Source organism: Bombus huntii, chromosome 13, assembly GCF_024542735.1.
Source record: "Bombus huntii isolate Logan2020A chromosome 13, iyBomHunt1.1, whole genome shotgun sequence".
NCBI classification, from domain to species: domain Eukaryota; kingdom Metazoa; phylum Arthropoda; class Insecta; order Hymenoptera; family Apidae; genus Bombus; species Bombus huntii.
This window is the reverse complement of record NC_066250.1, coordinates 11116186-11137880: the sequence shown is the minus strand read 5'-3', so window position 1 is coordinate 11137880 and position 21695 is coordinate 11116186. Positions and strand designations below refer to the sequence as shown.

Sequence of the window (21695 nt, the reverse complement as noted above, 5' to 3'; positions counted from 1 at the left end):
AGATTTCATAATTTTCTAAATTTATGAGTTGGGGATGTTCTCTTGTAAGTTTCTATCGACGTGTGTACGAAAAATAGCATGTTCTTTTTGTTTTGCGAATACGAGCACATTTCAATTTGTCTCAAAATTGAAGTCCATTTCATCGTTTCCATCGGTAACCAGCATTTGAGATTAACCACGATACCGAGCATGTTCACTACAAACAGCGGTATATTTCGGATATTGCGGCGAAAAGTTGCACGTTTTATCCATCTTGCAAAGATTCGAATGAGAACAATATGGAGACGAAAATTTTTAAAAATTTCAACATGAAGTTCAACTATTATTAAAAAGAAAATAGGAGATTTAGCAGCACTGGCGTTTAAAGATCTTATCTCGAAAGTATTTATCCAATTTTATAGTAATATCGCTAATTAAATAAATTAGTTTATGTTTATTTATATTTGATTGAATCCATTTCTTTCGCTATAGATTTATGTACTTTAATTAAAAGAAACTTTTAGCTTCTTATTCCTGCAGTAGAATGTTAGCCAACCTATTTAATGTAATATTTTTACAGCCAAAAGCAAAACGTGTTACTTTTCGAAAACGTATTAGTCGTTCGGAGCTACAGGTGTTCGGCATCATCAAACTTTGAGAAAACATTGCCATCTCATCTATCGACGTTCGCAGCAAAATATTTGAAATGCGGTAAGGAAGGTGAGTTTCGTCAAGATCGCCGCGAAATTATTTAAAATTCCTCGGACGAATAAAGGCCCGGACAGCCGATACAACAATCGGAGAAGATGAAATACGCCGCAGAATGGAGACAGAAGAACGAAAACGATTCCTCACTGACACCGGAGTCTCGAGCAACGTCATCAAGGGCTCAGTCGGTAGTAACGTATTAGTACACAGTGCACTTTTCCTCTCTTAGTTCATGCCCCAATCGGCTGATCGCTATTGTTTCTGCTTACCAGTTTATGATCTTGTTGCGATTAGCAAGCAAAATTTATTCGAATGACGAATAATAAAGAAGGAATAAACAATAAATATACAATTAACGTTAAACACTTTGTATGATAATGATGAAAAAGTACACGTATTTGCTTGTTAATATTTGACGAAACCTAAAATCTAACAATTTAATGATTTTTTCATTTGTGATTTTTAACACTTTCAAAACATTCTAATTTACAAAAAAACAAATTTAACAAACGAACAATAAATAACAGGTAGTAAATTTTGATAGTAAATGGTAAATTCTTCATATATAATAATTACAACTGACTCGTTGAAAAGCACCAGATCTATTTATTGTTTCTAGTGGAATGAATCATGTGCGACAGATCTGATGACTCGCTGAAGGTCGTTTTTTCAACGGCATGACAATTTTCGCCTACTCGCAAACCAAAGAATCCGCTAACTGTATATTATAAAACTGTCGAGTGCCAAGGATTAATGTTATACCTAAATGTTGTACGGAAAATATATTAAAATGATTGCATCATTTCACTGATCCGTTATCGTTTGAAAAGCAACATTCGCTTTCCTTCTCTAAAAACATAGTGTACAATCAATTTTTCTTTCTTAGGCAACTTGCGATCAGCTGAATTATTGCGCGATTTTATTATACTCACAAGTGTCTATCTTGAACATAAGTAGATACCAACTTTTCCGTATAGCCATATAATTAAATAGATTCTTGTAGCGTGGAACAAAAAAGTTTTTGTCTATATCAGCGTGCAACCAAACAGGGCAGATCCCTAATTCGATAGGTTCTTGTATATGCTAACGTGGATTACCTTCCAGTATTATCCGTATTGTGCAGCACTAGTCATTTCCTCTCTAACGGTATACTGTATATCATATGCGGCAATTGCAAATGCATCTGATTGCAAATTCAATCGTTTTTATTTCCTTTATCACAGACTCTTCTTCCCATTAACATAGCGAGAACCAGAAAGGAGGAAGATTTTTATCGTGATTCTTTTTATATCTATCCTGTACCTTGGCCTTGTACCTGTGGCCAAATTCACGTATTCCAAAGATCTCGCGCGCGTCGGTTCCTAGTTAAGCGAATAATCCTCTTTGTTTGTTAATTTTTCTTTGAGTCTAATACATGTTAGTTTCACCAAAATATGACGTTTCCAAAAATCTTCTGCTTTCATATTCTCAGTTATCACTCGTCACTCCACATTCTTCATACCTTCACGAAGTAGCTCTTTAGCTCATTCTGCTAAATAGAAATTATACTTTCTATTACAAGCGTTATTCACATTAACTTACCGCTCATATACGCAACTTGCTCTTGGAATTGCACTTTTTTGTCACGCGTTATTTTTCTCTCTCATTTTACCATCTATGTTTTGTTATAACGCATTGCTCCTATCGTTGCTTGCCTGTATACCGCTTTAATAAAGATTATGTGTTGTGTACTATTGTAAACTTAAGGAAATAAAAAATAAAATAAAGAATAAAAAAATGAAATATAAAAAATAGAAAATAAAATAAAATAAAATAAAAATAAGAGCTGAAAGATATACTCTTTGGACTTTTAGAATAGAGACAACCTGCTTAAACTTTAAATACATAATTATACTGAGTGTTTAGCTACAGGTGTAAAAACATTTAAGGGGTGGTTTTTTAAACCAGGATAAGATGAAAACTAAGAATTAAAAAATTGCGTTTTCGACTTTGTGTCTCAGTTACTGGCAATTAAAGATTAGCCGAGATACGCCTGTGCACAAGCGAACCTCTTTACACGATCGAAAGTACGTCAACCTGAACAGCGGGGTGCACATCGATCCTCATATCGAACGATACGTAGGCAGCAGCTTACCTCGTACAGGTCGTAGAAAAGATTATGATTATTATGCCGTAAAACGTATACCATCTTGCGCGACGTTTCGTAAGAAAAATCGTAGATTAAACATTATACTTGCTGAAAATCGCCTAATGGAATTTTCGAGTGGAGAAGATTAATGTTTCCTCCGATTCTTTGCCTCTATAAATAATTAATAAATAATACCACATATAAATAATGTTCACGCACACACACACGCACACACACCACGATCGTTCTGTACGCGGCTGTCCACTGAAAAATCACATACGCGTTAAGTATTCTTGAGATGCTACCAAATGTGGTCGAACGCTGTCTTGCACGAACCACACACATTTCCACATTTCCCACACAAATTATTGATCACTGCATATTACGATATTCACATACATACACATGAAAATAAAAAACGAAGAAACCAAAAGAAATTACAAAAAAATTGTTTAAACTTATATTCGAAGGATTAATTAAGGTATCCTTTTATAGATTAAAGTGTAATAATACAAATTAACGTACAACCAAATGAAAAATTATATTTTGTCGCGTGGAATAGCTTTTTCAAGTTTTCGATTTCGTTGCCGAAATGACGCTATCCTTGTGAAACAGTCCTAACCATTCTTACACACATCTGGAGAGCAGCCTGTTCGTTTTCTCGACAGGTATAGCCAACCATGCTTTTAAAACGAACACCTCAGATATAAATTTTTATGTACCGCTTCAAGCTCCTAAATGTACTATGTTAGTACTTTATACGATGATTAGCCAGGCTAAGTTAGATAACACATCGAAAAGATTCATATATTCGTTAGCGTGCCAAGTAATCTCTGTGATAAGATGATTGGCCACTAATTAACTTTAGTCAGTGTACATATAAAGTACGAAGAAAGTATATAACGTGCATGATACGATGAAGAATGAGCGGTAAAAAAGTAGAAGAGTAAATTCCGTATTCGAACCAAAGAATCAGTTCCTTCGTTAAATTCATACACTTTCAGTTCAAATTAGCATTCTACACATTTACTGCTCTTTACCATTATTTTTCACGCTTTATTTTACTTGAAACCCGGTAAAACACTTTTGAATGTATCAAGATAATATTAAATTTTTATTTTCACTGTCTAAACGCGCACAGAATACTAAATTCGGGAAACTGCCAGTTTATACTGTTTCCTATCGTACACAAAACGGACGAGCGTTTCCCAAACATTCACGTTTCAAATTCACAAGTAATTTTGACAATTAAAACAGGTGTTGTGTAATTTGTCTGTCATTTGCGGCCTTGCAACGAAAAATGTTTCGAACGGTACTTCAATGGCGTCGAGTTTACTACGAATAACGATAAAAAGATTCCGAAATTACTTTGTTTTATATACGCCTTTTTCTCGTGATATCGTAGAGGACTTTACGACAAATTCAAGCAGCATATTGCGTAATATCTTCGTTAATCGAATACTAGGTTTACAGTTTTTGAAGTAACGTTTCACAACATTTCAGAATTACTTACATTTCAGAAAGGGAGAATTACCACAGCTTACTGTGGTACACAATTTACTTTCAGTCACTCTAATAACAACAATTCATTCAAGCTAGTGCAAGAGAACAGAATATCGTATCGCGGGAGGCGATATGCAATTTGAACAAGCATTAGAACAAAGCGTGCCGTAAACCTGGTATAGAGTTAATAAAAGTATTATGTAATATGCTTTTTGAATTTGTTGCAAAGTCCCCTGCAGTCTCATCCTATTTACCCAAAGTGACCTTGGTTTCTCTATGAGAACAAAGTACTTTCGGAATTTGTTTCACCGTCATTCATAGTACACTCAGCACTATTAAAGTACGATTCAAAACATGTTTCGTTACGTAAATGGCAGAAGAATACTGAGTCAGCTATATATTTTTCATTTACAGATATTTTTCATTTTACAACCATACTCAGTGTTCCCACCAAGTGTTTAAATGTCGCTGTTTCAAATAACGTTAATGGTTCTTGGGTGAGATTAGAGGAAACTACCGTATACTGAAACATTTATATCGAAGAGACGTGTGTTTGCCGTACGAATAACTAGAGAAGCGACGTTTTATAATAATAATAGATGTTCTAAGACGTTAATGCGGTAAAGGATGGTGAGCGTTGATTCGACGGCGAATTATGTACGGCGATGTGCTCTTCTTAGCTAATGCATAGCATAACTGAGAGGTCATATCACGCCTCAGCATGAGATTTGTGGTTTCTCGGCCCACCCATCTTCACCCGATGAACAATACAGATAATCGATAAGTCTGAGGTTGGTAACGGCTTTGCATTCCTCTGCTATGTTTCTTGCATGTATAATATTTCTCGGAACGAAAGAATTTAGGAGGCAGACATAGACCAATCCGAGTGCTTCGATAACTGTGGGTATACATATCTTTAGAAAACTTCAAAGCAATGTTCATTATGCTCGGATTACCACTAGTTTCAGCAAGAGATTGTATGACATTTTCAAAGTTTATTATTAAATAAATTTATTCTTCAAAATGGCATTTAACTGGCTGTAGTCGAACGTTTAGCGTTAGTTGCCGGTGAGGTATTAAATAGATAAAGAAACGTAGAAGTGGTAAAAGAAATGTAGGAAAATGCCTTTCTTGTATATTAGTACGATGTTGCAATACCGATCGACTATTTACATTTTCAGATGACTGTAGATGCTAACAGATGCATTCGAATGAGTGTTGGGTTCCATATATTTAGTATTTTCCCAGGTGATCTTCTTCTTGCATAAAAATCAAGTCAGCTTTTTCCTTCATAAACATTATATTATATGCAATATTTTACGTTTACACATACAACTAATGTTGATTCCTCTAACATACTGACATTACCTTGCTCGACGTAAACTTGTCTTCTAAAGCTGTGAATGTAACAAAAACTTACATCATCCTATCCACTTCTTATAGTCAAGATTTTAGATTATATATTTATATCAAATTCCGCTAATTTTCTTTAGATTACGCTACCTGCCTTCGCTCTTCGATAGTGATACATTTAATTTTCGTTATTAAAGGCTTTACTTCCAGAGTATTCTAATTTACGCTTAGGAATCTATGCGCTTCTTCGAGGTTACTATATTACGTATTCTTTAAATGGATAATATATTCTCAAGGCCTTCTGCTTCATCGCGATAACGACAGCTTGCCCTGTTTTCGGGCACACGTCCTGTTGTGCGATTCTTCAGTATGAAGCTTGTTGCTTGTTTATTAGGTTTGCTGCTTTTTCAGACATTATGGAAGAATGCTTCTGCTACCGGAAATATCCATGTTGGAACCTTTTTTGTAAATGGAGAAAGGACGCTTAAGCCAGATATCCACCGTGGCCTTAAGATCAACACGTGTTATCGTCACGGAAGCTCAAACTCGACTCTCGCTACTATATCTGTTTATGACAAATAATTTTATCTTAATTATCTTTAACAACGTTATTACGCGTTAAACAACGTTGAAATGATATTGGATACGAAGCAAACTTAAAAAAAATTTTTCGAACCGAATATAATCATAAATCAAATTTATGTAGTACATTTCCTAATTTATCTGCACAAGCGAAACAGATGCTTGGAAAAAAGTAACGTTAACGTTACCAGGACTTTGAGTAGCGCGAGAAGCTGACGAGAGTATTTTAGGGAATACGGTTAGGAAATCAGGCAGTGCTAAGATTATTGTTTGCGAGGAAGAATCTGATGCAAATCGGGCAGCCTTTGGAATGAAGTCACTTGCGGATGAACCTGGCGCGAAGTCGAGGGGTCGCAAGAGATTAAAACTGTATGAACGAAACCGACGCGGGGAGTCGCTAGGTTCGTCGCTAAGAAGAGAAAGACGGCGGTGAAATCGAGGAGCTACTAGAAGGTTGGAAAATAGCACGGACGAACTTGATGGAAATGTCGTGCGGCAGATTGTTCAAAAGTTGAAACCTTGTACCGTTCGGTGAAGTTCTATTTTTAAGGGAGACCGGGAGGTTTAAGAAATAACGATTCTTCCAAATTTGACAAAAATGAAATTAACGAAGATAATATGAAAAACACATTACTCTCAAAACTAAACTGCGAACTCTGAGTGTATACATAACGTTTTGTCCTCGTTAGTTTTCCTTTTATCGTTAATGAAACAAAGTAACTACACAAAAATCACAACGTGACTTTCTCTTCTACGTTTATCCTGCTTTTAATTAAATCATACTAATTAAGTAGTACTAATTAAAACAATATTCCAACTTTTACATCTTACCCTTAAATATCTGTTCGAGGGTACCTGATCATCCAAAACATTTGTTAATCGGGGGTAAAGTAACTGTCAAAACGGGATTCTTACAAAAGAGTTCAAGTTTCAGTGTACACAGATAGTTTAAAACAGAAAAGAAATTGTTCGAAAAAGTTTGGTAAATAATTTTAATTTATAGAAATTAACAGTTTCATTGGACCCCTGGAATTAAGGGAGGAAAATAGAGCAGAGTATCTGAAGAAGGAATATATGATACGATAACGAGAATCAGATACGGTAACGTAATGAGGACAGAGTTAACAGATTTTGTATACAAGCAGAGGAGAAGATCGGTAGATCGTATGGACAAGAGGAAAGAACGAAAGAAGAACACAGAGAAGTTGAAAGAGAAAAACAATTAACCAGAAGGACGATGATGCGCTGGCAAGAGAATCAAGACGGGAATAATAAGGAATAGGGAAAATGGTAGAAAGGAGAAGGGAATTGGCTGAATAAGATTCGCGAGTATTTTAAATCTCTTAAATATCGTAATTGTCATCAATCTATCGTATGGATGTACATGTATATTGATTTCATAGGCATAACCACGTAGCCAAATTCCTTTCCAAAGTCAAAAAGTAAGAAAATAAAGCTATCTGGCTCGTTTTATGAATGTGCACGAGTAAACACTGAACCATCTAATTATTTTCCATGTTAACTTTTTAGAAATTCCGTAACGGAAGAATTTTATTCAGCATGTTTTATGTAGCTTCTTATGAAAAATTTGTTTTCCAATTTTAACAAAATTAACGTCAGAAATTGTAAAGTTTCCGACAAAAGTATTCGAACGAAAAAGTTTCATTTAAAACTTAATTTAATTTAATCGACGTAAAATGTAACTTACGTAAAATGAATTTCACTTTCAGTAACACATTGTATATTAGATACTATGATTTAGAAATATTCGTGCTCTATGAACAGATACTTTGCAGCCCAATAAGATTATCTTGTTGAATGAAGAACCGTAAATTGCGTAAAACCCACTTGAAGGATTACGTAGAAACTTACTGTTACATCTATTGAAATATAAATGTTAGTGTAATAAAGTCACGATAAAACGTATAATTGCAGCTATTGCATCTCATTGCTTATAAGTCAGTGACAAAGTGTCTGTTCACCATAGAATTCGATACATCTTGAAAGCGGATTAACTGTTAAGCAACCGCTAAGATTTCAGAGTTCTGTAATTTAAAATATGTGTCAAATCATTCTCACTTGTATACTCCTTCGTTGTTTAACAATTGTGTTTTTCTGTACTCGTATAACGTTTAAGACGAGTCGTAACACTCTTATAAATACGAAAGTGAATAACACGTGACTTGAAAGATTTGCTTTTAAATTCGATGTTTTTCGTTATCTGCATGTATTTACGTAAAGTTCCGAAAATTTGATATACCAATATTATCGTTAATTTTTATATATCCAACCTTTTATTGACAAAAGAAGTATATTTATAAATCATACAGTATACGTAATAAAAGCAATCATACGTAACGATTTAATTGAACGCAATTTCATATTTAATCTTTACATTTAATATTTACATTTTATTAATGTATATATTAATATCTAATATTTTTCACATTTAATTCCTGTTAATCCTGTATCTACATATATTTGCGTATATATTATATTTCATCTTAAAAAGTAGCATAATTAATCTATATATTGTATTATGTTTCATTTGTTTACGTTTAAATTTCGTTAAAAATAATATCAAAACTATTTTTTTCGCTCAACCGATTCTATACGCTACTAATCAAGCTAATCAAACTAAAAGATAACATTGTAAAAATGACAAAAGTATTAAAAAATGCACGAATAGCCGAAAATAATTGAGAAGTTTTCGATAGAACGAAACTAGGACGAGAGCATCGCTTTACAATGAGAACAATTTGATCTTTAGAATCCTTTGTAAATGCTATGTGCAAAGCTATCTATTAGCATCCAATGAATTAACATGTCAGTTACTGCGCTTCTTCGTTATGTATGTATATAGATGGACGAATTGGAAATAAACAAGTGTCACTGTGGCAGACGGGACGGGGAAGGAAAGTCGTAAGTTGGATCAATTCTGGAAATCTCGATCTATCGAGATGCGAGGAACGATAAACGAGAATGCGTTGGTGTTCCACCTAGGGAGTGTCGCAAGGATCGCCGATGCTGTGCAGCGAATCGTTGCATCGTGCATCCTGCTCGTAACAGGCAACCAGTGAAAGGAATACGCCCTGTGATGATCCGTGGCAAATCCGGCGATCTGAATCCTGTACCGAGGTCGCTTCGGTCCGTGTCTTACGAGACATTGCAAACTGGCCGATTTAATAACGCCTATTTGACGGCCGTCTACCATCCTGTTAGAAGCTCTACTCCAACTCTTATGCTATGCATCATGAATAATCGTTATTAGATGAACACGCGAGAATTAAGATTACACGAGTTAGACAGTTTGCATACCGCTGTAATTGACGGTCTTACAAGCAAAAAGCTTTTTAAATGTTAATAAGGGAACAACTGTCGAATGCCAAGTAGAAAAGAATCCTATTAAACTGTAGGGATTATATCTCTTATATACATATGCATACGAGATGCGCGTAAAGTTTACGAAATATATTCGTTCGTGTATTTCCTTACATTGCATTGTGTGTAATTATACATGCAAGTATAACAGATTCGTGCATCGATACCGATACTATAAGATAAGATGTCAAGTTTTAAAGCCAATGATTGACCTATCCTTTAATGTTTAACAGAGTCATCTTTAATATATCGTTGTTACACACGTGTGTGTGTGTGTGTGTGTTCTTTCTTTTTTTTTTTTCTTTTTTTTTTGAAAACTCCAGTTCCTTTTAGAATTCTCTTTCAGAACGATATTTAAATGCTTGGTAAATATTATTGGAACAAGAGAGTAGAGTAGTAATTATTTGACTGAAACTTTTATTAAAAACTATATTAGAGACAACGACAATTAAATAGAACTAAGTAAAAGACTGTCTATAGGTTCTTAATTACGAACAATATCTGTTTATATTTTCAATTGATGTTATAACAAGGTAAAATATGTGTCCTAATATAGACCTAGTTATCTTTATCTTTTCACCACAATCATCGTAACTCCGAGTTTATTCTTTTTTAATGAATAGACTTATACATTACGCATTGCATATTTATACTATTACATTCTAACCAAGTATTTTATATTGAAGCAATTCCTCAGTTAAGATTAAGAAAAAGGTATTCAGTATCCAAATTGTACTTTGTATCGAATTGCACGATAACTGATCGTTAAGTACGAATATACGTTCATATATGCACAAAACGACGTTTATTTTTAAAAACTTTTAATATTTACGAAAAGCTTAGTCCTAAGCACAACCTAACCCCAATCGAATGATAGACAAATTAATGAGTATATGTTAAACGAATAAATATAGCAGATTCTTGTATTTCTTCAACATTCTGTGTGGATATACGCAGTTATAAATGTTTTTACGAAACATAGGAAATTTGTTATTTTTGATGTTTCGAAACTCCATTGCATATTACCAAAAATGTAACCCCGTGTTATTATCTTTCTTTATACTTTGTTTAGAACCTTATTTTGTTATAAATTAGCAAAGTTAAAGTATATAAACATATGTAAATGCGCAAATACCTTGCCAATCGGCAATATTCGTTAGGAACGCAATCGCTACCCTACTTATAGATTATACGAATAGATGAAACATATTCTTTCCCCTTCAACTTGTTTGAATCAGTGGCGGGGCGGGAAGGAAGTAGAAGCATAGGACTGTGGCGACTATAAAACCTCATCGTAATCCGTCTGATGTCGTACTTCTAAGCACTACAGGATAGGACGAACTCTTATCACGTGTCTTTTCGAAGATCAAAGTGGACCGTGATTGAATATTACTTTTCAAAAATCGTGTCGTGCCTGGTGGCTTCGTGACTAATTAAAGGATTTTCAACCTTTGCTATTGCGTAGTCATCATGAAGATTTTTGTGAGTGCAATGTATTACTCTAATCCCATTATCTTCAATTTGTTAGTCAATACTAAAATACATAATCCTCAAGATACTTCAAAAATATCTCTAGAACTGTAACAAGGGGAAATTTGGAAAATGTTACGCAAGTTTTGTTCGTTATTAAAGTTATTAAATACGTTACATCCTATTTTAAATACACATTAATGCGATTCCTGTGACGAGGTACAGTTCTTAAAGAACTTGTTCCTACTGAGTAACTTTTACAATGAAACCAAATAACCAACGTCTTTAATACACGCGTTCTGTCTTAACATTCTCTAAACAACTGACAATTACATACATTTAACGATTCTGAACCTATCGATTAACAAAAACTGTCATTCCCATACTAACGCCTACTAAAAAACAAATAATCTAGTAATATGTTTATCGGTCAAACATAAAATTCATCTACATCCGTTTTTAACAACATTTTCCTATCTCTTCGCATATTCCCTAGCAATTACAACCACAGCATCGATCAAGTTATGAAAAATTGTTAGAATCGTTACAGATCCCGAATGCTATACGCATCATTTTCTAAATATACTATAAACTATGTGCAATGTATGTTAAATATTATAAAATACTGTTTTAATATTATAAAATTATAAAATTACAAGGTATGTTTTAGTATATCTTGACTTATTTGAAACGCCTTTCTTCCAAATGTCTCGTAGTTTTGTTTCGGCGATCTCAATAATAATTTCAAACCAATACATGATGAATAAAACGTTGCACTACCAAAGATAACATTTAATCTAAGATTACATTTAATCAGAGATTGATCTTTTGTACGACAATAATTATATTTAATGTAACATACATACGTTCAAATATAAAATTAACTATTTAACTTCACGTACATTGCACAAACTCAAGGGCACAACATTATTTTACAAACTTAAAATCTTGATTATACAATTAAATTTAATCGCGTCATTGACTTAATTTCGTAAGTACGTTAAAATTGTGTAGATGTATATGAGGGGCAGACATTTATGCATATCGCATACATCGCATTCATTGAATTCGATTGAAACCGAGTTTTCTTCTATTTGAAAGACATATATTTTAAATAACTGTAATAAGTTAATAAATAGAGAAATAAATCGGCAGTTTATGTGCACGTATTTTCTATTAAATAATAAAATTTCCTTAATAATGCAATATAATTAGCGTTAGACGAACAGATCGATAAAGAAGATAAAATACGCAGCGCATCAGATGCATATAATTATTCATAACTTACATAGCTGTCTGCCCACGTGCGATTCATTCTATTAGTTCTTCTTTGTTATTAATATACGATCTATGCAGTTGGGCAAGTACGCTATTCTGTGTGAAAAGCAAAGTCAATTAAAAACGTAGATATATCTACAAATTAATTATTACGTTATTGCAAAATGAGAAATACTCTTCCCATCTTTTCCAAAGATATTTTCATATTAACATTTCACACGGCTCTGAAAAATATTATTACTATTTATAACTAGGAAAATTGTAATTAGTTTGCCACTTATCCCAAAAACATATATACAAGTGAATTATACGACAAATGAAATGTTAATTTATAAACCTGTCAATAAAAAATAATCAATTCCACGTTGCATTGAAAATAAGTTCATCATCGTTTTCATAACAGTTTATATCTTTGTCACAACTTTTTGTTAGAACACTTACGAGATTCCCTTCGTATCAAAAATGTTTTTTTTTCCTCATTAAATATCATTTCTACGTCGTGCTAATATGACAGACGATACTTTTTAAACGTACACATATGTATGTACATAATAGATTATCTATTTTTTTCGTGTACTTTCAAGGACGCACGAATCGTCTTGTGTCTCGCTAAAGTTTGTTAATCGAAGTATAATAAGAAAAATAAAATTGACATTCTTTTTCTTCTCTTCTGAAACATTTAAAACGTAACCTTTTCTTAAATTATAATTGTCTCCTCCGAATCTCATTTCTATACACATTTTTGTGCGCGTGATCAACCGTTTCATTCTCCTTAAGGAAAAATATAACCCTCAGGTATAATAAATTGTTTATTTCATAGACTAACATATCCAATACCTGATGTAAATAATATGGAAACAAGTGGTCCAATTTAAAACAGACAGCTTTAAAAGGCACTTAAGTTCATTTACGTTCTCTCTTAGGTCTTTTTGGGATTCACAACGATGGTCTGTGCACAATTCAACAGATACCCATACAACCCTGACTACTACGGTCGACGTTTCGCTATATTACGACAGTCACAAGATTCTTCTCCCGATGGATCGTATTCCTACAGGTGAGATCGTCCTTCCACATCGTCCTGAACGTCGACAGAACGATAAGCGTCGTCGAGGTACGTTTCCTCAAAAGCAATCTCGACACGCTCGAAGAGGCTCGCTTATAATCTCAATCCTAAAAACACTTTGTCATCTGTTCACGTCATTCTTTGTTTCAAGTCTATTACAGGCTCTGCATTCCTCTTACCTTATTTTATTACCAGGACCAACCAATGATTTATCATAATGTTATAAATATATCAACTACTTTATATTTCATAACTTTCATTAGAAACGTAAAGTCTATGTGGAAGAAACAGTACGTACACCGTTCGATAACAGAATTCGATAATGTAAGTTGATTGAAAAAATTAGCAAATGAAATATTGCGTTAACGCGTGTCTTAGTGGATATTAACGATATGTCATAAAATGTATACGTAATTTTGTACATATGAAAAATATATCAAAAATATGCAAAATTACGTACATATCATAATGACGTAAGAATAATATATATAGCGAGAGAGGGAGAGAGAGATGCAAAAAGTATAATTTTATACTTACTGAATTTTTACCCTTTGCAAGCATCTTTTTTCTTATGATTAATTAAACATACGCGATATTCATATTCCTTTGATTCTATAATAAGTACTTACATTAATATTTCGCTAGGCATATAAAAATCGGTAACTGCTATTATGAAGTTATAAAACTTGTACGTTTGAAGATATTGTAGAAACGTCTGCCTACGTATCCTATCTATTATATTCGTTCTATCTCCCACGCTAGAGTTTGATTTTCACGAAGTAATTATGTAAATGTGCGCATCTCGGGTATGTCCCTAACAGTTTTTGTTACATTCTGCATTACAACATTATGTTCAGGTTAGACAGATAGCAACAAATTTCACGATGTATTTTCTAACCAATTCGGGAATAGAATATGTTGTTATTGATTTAGTCTTATCGCTTTTTCATTGCAAATATGTGCATCCGTTAATGCAAAATATAGCATAAACGATAACTTCGATTCGAAAGACTGCAACAAATTTTACACAGTTAACCGGTATTTGGCGATTTGTGTAGTAATTTAACTTTCTATTGCACTTGGATTTTCCCAACCACAATTAAATACGTTAAGGTCATGAACAAATCTAAGGTCAAGTTAACATCTATTCTTGTAAAACACTCGAATAATTTTGATTCCTTAAGTGGGTTAGGAACTCCTATATATCTATCATAAATATCATACAATGATCTTGTAAATCTATATATAAATATATTTATTAAAATTAGTCTAACTTATCTTGTGATAAAATGTTCCTGACTTTAGATATCCTTAACGTAGCTGTTTAAAATTACTGAAATTAACGTTGAAATATTATCTTCTTTGTTCCTTGAATATAAAACTTTTGAATAGAAAAATATCGATCTTTGTATTTAATTGTTTCAATATTATTTTTAATATTATACATATATACATACTTACATATACAAGTTGTATATTCTATTATATTCTCACTATTAAAATATTCTAATTTAATATACTACTTAATTCTACTAATTCTTTATTAAAATACTAAATTAGTTCCTTTGATCATCATAATATTTAAAAATATCAATTTATAATCTAAATTCTATTAAATTCTATCTGTTCTCTCTTCACTTATAGGAACCTTAATTCATAGATTTTTACTTAAAAATATTAGAATTGCAAATATTTGCAAGTAGATGTTTATTAATATTTTGTTTTATTAATACGTTATTTATTTTTGTTGTGCTAGTAATTTAAAGAAAATAATTATTTCAATCGATAAATGTAACATACGAAGATGGTACGTGAATTCTGAAAAATATATATAATATAATTTTCCAATATCAATTAGGTTGTTCCATAGCTTGTTCCGTTAAATGCAACGCACGAACAAATACAAATTGAAAATGAAGAGTACGGAAGCGTAAACAGAGAAGTGAAAAAGAAGGAAAGGAAGGACTTACAGGATATTCAGCTGTGAAAAGATATATAATTAGCTTTGATGTTAATCATTCGTGTTAGTCGGCTGCGCAGTTAGCAATAATACATTACACAATAGAATAATTACGATCGACCTACCTACTTACCTACCTACCTACCTACTTGGTAGCCGCTGTCTACTTACTGTACGTACAATGTACAATCCGAAGATCGCGCCTAGAACTTGGCCTCTCCTATGTCATATAACGTTTAACGTCTTGCATTTTGCAGGTGGTACTTTTACGAAACGACAACCCTTCGAAAAATAACCAATATCGATCTCTTTATAACGAATCAGTTTTACATTTTACACTTTTCACATATTTTCACATGTATAATAACTTCCTATTAATTGTCAACTCATACCTAATCGGCATTTGGTCAAGTTAAAGTATACTTCACAAATCTTCAAACTCGATTTTCTCAGAAACAAAGCGTCGTATGAAAAAATTTTCTTTTTTACTTTCTACTTATCTTTAATATAAATTTATATTTATAACAATCGATCTTTTCCCTTCTCTTCTTTCGAAAGTACACTAATATAAACTACAATATAAGTTTACAATATAAACTACAATAACGAAATACGTTTGTTGTACCGAAATAAGATTATAAAGCAACATAAAATTTTATTTATAATATGCGCGATAAATTAATTCGCAAAACTAGAAAATGAATATTTGAAAATGAGTATTATAATAATATTATAATGTTGTGCGAAAAAATTGCATCATTTTTTCTATATAGCACGATAAAGCACGGTATGGAAAGGTTTCTAAATTATCTATGTACATTGTTATAGTTACGATACAGAAAATGGTATATCCGTAGCAGAACAAGGCGTTCCAAAGTTTATTGGACCAAATCAAATTGAATCTGTACGAGGACAATTTAGTTATACCGCACCAGATGGTACACCGATTTTGGTTACTTACACTGCTGACGAGAATGGTTTCCAACCTAACGGTGCTCATTTACCAACACCACCACCGATTCCAGTAGCGATACAACGTGCTTTGGCTCATAACGCGGCTCACCCTGAAGAAGAAGAACCCTACAGAAGATACTGATCAATATGAGACACGTACTAGCTACCGGAAGCTCATGTGTAATAAACTGGAACAATACAACATAGACGAAAGAAGAGTTTTACAACCGTAAGCGATAATCCTTGATAAATTTCTGACATGCGATATCCGAATGCGTGTGCATTCCCGTAAATTCAGTATATTCAATCTTTGCGATAGCATTCTCAATTATTATTCTATCGTGTTTTAAATATAAGAAAACTGATTGAGATTTGTCGTTATAATTTCAAATTCATAACAAGTGATTAAGTTTCGATACAATGATCTTAAAATACTTCTAATTAAAATTGTGCATTTCAAAATATCGATAGTTAAAATAAGATTCTTGCTAAAACATTATTAGGAGGTTGTTTACTGAATTTATGCAATTTCGTAAGATCTCGTGTCATAAACGACATTTCCAGTTGTACATCAAAGTATTAAATACACTTTCTATGTTGTATTGTCTAATATCGTTCGAATCTACTAATCATATTGACCTTGTTCTAAATGCCTGCCACGAACATCATGTACTAGAATGTCGCTTTATAAATCCTAATATGAAAAGACTACTGCTAATCTTAGTAGACTTGTATTTTCTACGTTCTTCAATCTCGTTTATTATACGTTATTTCTTTGCACGTAATACAAGTAACTTTTATAAGTGTACTATTTTTATGTATACCGACAAAGGTGCAAAGAAAATGACGAAATAAAAGAATTATGGAAAAGTAAGAAGGGGAGGAATACGTTTTATTTTACATTTTATTATAATGTATATTATGTATGTATAAATAAACATTGGTATCGCGATCATTCGTGTGTTGTATACTTTACTGTTTGATTTTACTAAAAAAACAACGAAAAGCTTAAAAGAAAAAATAAATAAATGTGAACTTTCAGTCTGCACGATGCTTTGCATCTTAATTTAAAAGTAATTTTGGAAAAATGACAGTATTCTTTCGGTTCCTCTGATTATCTCGCAAATGTTTTATACTTTCCATAACTTAAGCTATATCGAAATAAGTTATACGCACTTAAGACGTTAGTATCTTGGAGCGAACAAAGAGATATCTATGTAGCTTAGAGCACTAGAGCCTCTAGAGTATTTAGCGTACGCGAGTACCACGATGATGCATTTCAGCGTATAACCTAAAATTGTCGCTAATGATCTCATAGTTGATGCGACTATATATAACTAACACACACACACTACCTTACAAAAATGTACGGACACCCAAAAATAATAGTATTTTTAGCAGAATATAAATTAGTATCAAAGTTAGAAATAGGGTGACTCGAGATCCCTTTATTACAGATACCGTCGAGTATCACGACACGATAAACGAATAATCCAAAGAAGAAGGGATTATTTGGGATTATATTGGTGCCACGATTTTGGAACGGAATTTTGTGCCAAATGATACCTTATGACGAGGCATCAATTACAATAAAATTTCAACTTGAGCCGACAATTCGCTTCTAGGATACCAAAGATCAAAGAAATCGAAATTCATTAAAGCGGCAGACTTTACGAGCTTCGATATGCGGACTTTAGGCCAGTTCAATACTTTAAAAAGCTATTTCCGAGGGTTTTTGCAACTACTAACGACGAATTGAAAGATTTTCAAAATTCATAATGACCCTTTCCACGTGCTGAACGATACGATCTTGTGATCAAAAAATCCGTGCAATTTTGTAATTTTCCGCTCTAGAATATGCCGATTGAAAAGGCGATTATTTTATGTTGTTGATTCACTTGTTTGTGACCTACTTCGGTTTGCTTATTCAGATTGATCGATTATATATCTCAGATTTTGTTTTCTATTAAGTAAGTTGTAGCCTTGTGATGTCGTCGATTTTGTGAATGCTTGAAACGAAATGTGCTCACGCGTCATTACTCGTTCGAAACTTTTCGGTAAAGCTCGGTTATGATCTCTCAACTACCGCCAGATCAATATAAATGGATATGATAGAGCTGTTATTCGCCAGACATGGCACTGTACGACTTCTTTCTATTTTCGCAAAACTGAAAAAAATCTGTGAAAGGACAATCTCAAAGCATCAAAGACATAAAACGAAAAACGTTGTGCGAACAAAGAAGCATACGACGAAGTAAATTGCAAAAATGTTTCATGGACTGATAAAATCGTTGACAAAAATGTATTATCGTTAATGGGGACTACTTTGAAGGGGCCAATATAAATATTGAGGAATAAATACGTATTTATGATCCTAAAAGACACAAGAATTGCACGAACCTTTTGCTTATTCTTCAATATTAAAAAGAATACCTGCTATATAAGCTTTATTCCATCAATAGCATTCCCAATACATTGATTGTTGCGAAAAACTTAGGTCAAATTTAGAACAGCAGCATCATACTATGTAAGATATGGGATTTCATTTGAAAATTCTCTGTTAGTGGGAGGCAACGCACATTTTCATATTTATCGATAAAATTAAAGCCGGAGGAGAACCAGCCACGTTATAACGGTTGCATGGTTCACTGGACCACTGGATACGGCCAATATCATGCGATGCATATATTCAGTTCTAATGTATCTAATGTATCCATCAACATTTCGAAAAATCAAAATCAAGAAAGATTAATGTCAGTACAATAGATGATCTTACTTCCAATGTAGGGAAAAATGGGGGAATATCGATCGCTTAAGAAAAGTTAGCTGAAAACAAGCTTGAATCCTCAAATTTGCTAAAAATACTGTTCGAAATAGGTAAATTAGTTTATTCTTTGTATCATGATGAAATATGCAGTGAATAAGGTTAATCATTCAAAAGAAATATCGAAAAGAACGAAAAGTAAGCTTTAACCGGAATTACTCTACCGGAATTACTATGGGATAATACTAATCAGTTTTTCTTTCATACTTTATAAATGGAAGAAACAAAATTACTTATAGAATTGTTAATAAAACGACTATTTTGTTTATTGCATTCATAACATTCATTATATTTATTGCACATAAATAAAGAAAAGTGTAAGAGTGAACCGTTTATAAATGTAATATTACTTGAATCCGTGTTACAGGGTCAAAGAATGGTAAGCGACGAGCTCACCTCAAAATTGGCTCTTATTTTACCGTTTCACCGCTTACCGTTTGATATGGTCGCGGTCCTGTGTCGATTTCTACAATTAAAGCCTTTGTCGGCCAAATGTTCGTAAGACCGAATTTTCAAAATCATTCATTTCCATAGAAAATGACCGTCATTTTCGATTTTAGCGACCCAAAATATCCGCGAAAAGACACATTCAGGTAACAAATTTTGTAGTTCAAATATTATACTTTACCCGGCATTCTTTTTCGGCCACTGTGAATTTTGGAAATCTAAGTTTAAATTTGTTGTTGGCAGTTGGCAAAACTCTGTCCAATTGACACAAAGTCCGTATATCGAAGCTGATAAAGGCTGCCACATTTTAATGAATTTTGACTTCTCTGATCTCCCCTGTCTCAAAAATTAATTATCGATGTAACTTGAAATTTTGTTGTGATTGGTGTCTCGTTATAAGGTATCATTTGGCACAAAATTCTGCTGAGAAGTCGTGGCACCAAAAACCGACGATTTCTGCGGTTACTTTTTGTTTTCAAAAGTTAATACGCTATAAAGATATCGGTGCAGCTTTTCATTTGAAGAATTCGTATATATTACTTATATTCGGCTCGTATGGTTTTCAAGCTGCGGATAAGACAGAAAAGGATCCGCGTCCGCGTTCGCGCTCACCGCGTGGGTGTCGTAGAACCCCGGCCAACGACGGCCGATTAGACCGCCTGGAGCGAATGCTTGTGGACCCGGCGGCGAAACGTTAATCCCCCTATTCGGCCCCCTGAAGGACGATGTCGTGATCGAGCAGTGAACTTGCCAAGCGGTACGATCGGGACGACTTGTCGGTGATGCGGTTGGTCGCCACGCGACTGCAGGGCCGCAGAAACTACCATTTAGCCGTCTATTCAAGGAGGCAGCGTCGTATGAAGCACGGCCTGGCCAGAACTTAGGAGACTATTGTTTCCAGAAGCTATGCGAATTGTGGAAGTTGGACATCGACATACCTGATAAGTATCAGCTGGATATAACGATCGGTGGCATTCCGGACGACTCCGTTGCCCACACCGTACGCTCGGCGCAGCATGATGATGATCCGAAAGCGTTATACGCGTTTATTAACACCGTCGGCGACATGCCATCGCAAGGGCGGGAATCGACGGGGACGACCGAGAAAGGAAGGCTACGGATGCTGAGTGGATGATGGTGGGGTGTTGCGGTGCAACAAAGGAGGGTGATACTAGCAAACGGATAAATATTCTCGACCGCGTAAAACCGGTGGCAAATTTATATGAGATTAGCGCGTGTGTCAACGGGAAACGAATGGATAGTCTCGTTGACACGGATAGTGCGTACACCGTGATGCACTGGTCGGTAGCCAGGGAGCTTGGCATTGCGACAAAGTTTATCGCGGATGCACTGCTTCGAACGTTTGCGGGATAAACGGTGGTGGCGAACATGGTAGCTCGCGTGACGATCGCGATCCAAAACGCGAAGGCCGACGTGGACTCATTCGTAGTTGCCGACGAATACACGCGGTATCCCGTCATCGTCGGACGGAACTTCATATTACAAGATCTTCATATTAACGAAATTCCTACGCTCGGGCGCAAGCAAATCGCGACGACAAGGGATGTCGAGTCTGCGAAGTGGTCGCGAAAATCAAATTACAATTTGGTGAGATCGATGAAAGAGCGCGTCTGAAGTGCGTTGCGTTGATCGACGAATTTCGGTGTTGCAGCTCGTCGTCGACGCGCGACTTAGGAAAAACAGACGCAAACGGCGAAATTAAATGCGTGACGAGCTTATCGTCTCGCGGAGCTGAAAAGAAGGACCGTAGGTGAGATGATCAAGGAACCGAAAAAGAATGTGTGTCGAAATGCCATCACGATGAAGGACAGGTACTCGCCACCGCTGATCGACGATCAGATCGATAAGCTCAGGAGTCATAAATATTTCACGGGCCTGAATTTGTCACGATGTATCTCCGACAAAATGGAATTCAAGCTTGGTTTCGCTCGTATAGTAAATTATTTACAGCTGTGTTCTTTATTTATTTGAGAAGGTATTTGAATTAGAGAAAATCAGGTGATTTTTCAAGATGTATGTGCTTCTTTAAGAATTTTATACT

At 34.2% G+C, this 21695-nt stretch overlaps 2 protein-coding genes across 2 annotated transcripts in view; one reads left to right on the top strand and one right to left on the bottom strand.

Annotated features, from left to right (window-relative positions):
- The window catches only part of LOC126872624 (uncharacterized), a 121234-nt gene that overhangs the window by 60552 nt on the left and 38987 nt on the right, over positions 1-21695 (bottom strand). The gene's annotated exons all lie outside the window — the stretch shown is intronic.
- LOC126872679 (endocuticle structural glycoprotein SgAbd-1-like) lies at positions 10928-17317 on the top strand. Its single transcript, XM_050632807.1, has 3 exons — positions 10928-11116; positions 13306-13439; positions 16237-17317. The coding sequence occupies exons 1-3, from the start codon at positions 11105-11107 to the stop codon at positions 16502-16504; spliced, it is 414 nt and encodes a 137-aa protein (XP_050488764.1). The 5' UTR covers positions 10928-11104; the 3' UTR covers positions 16505-17317.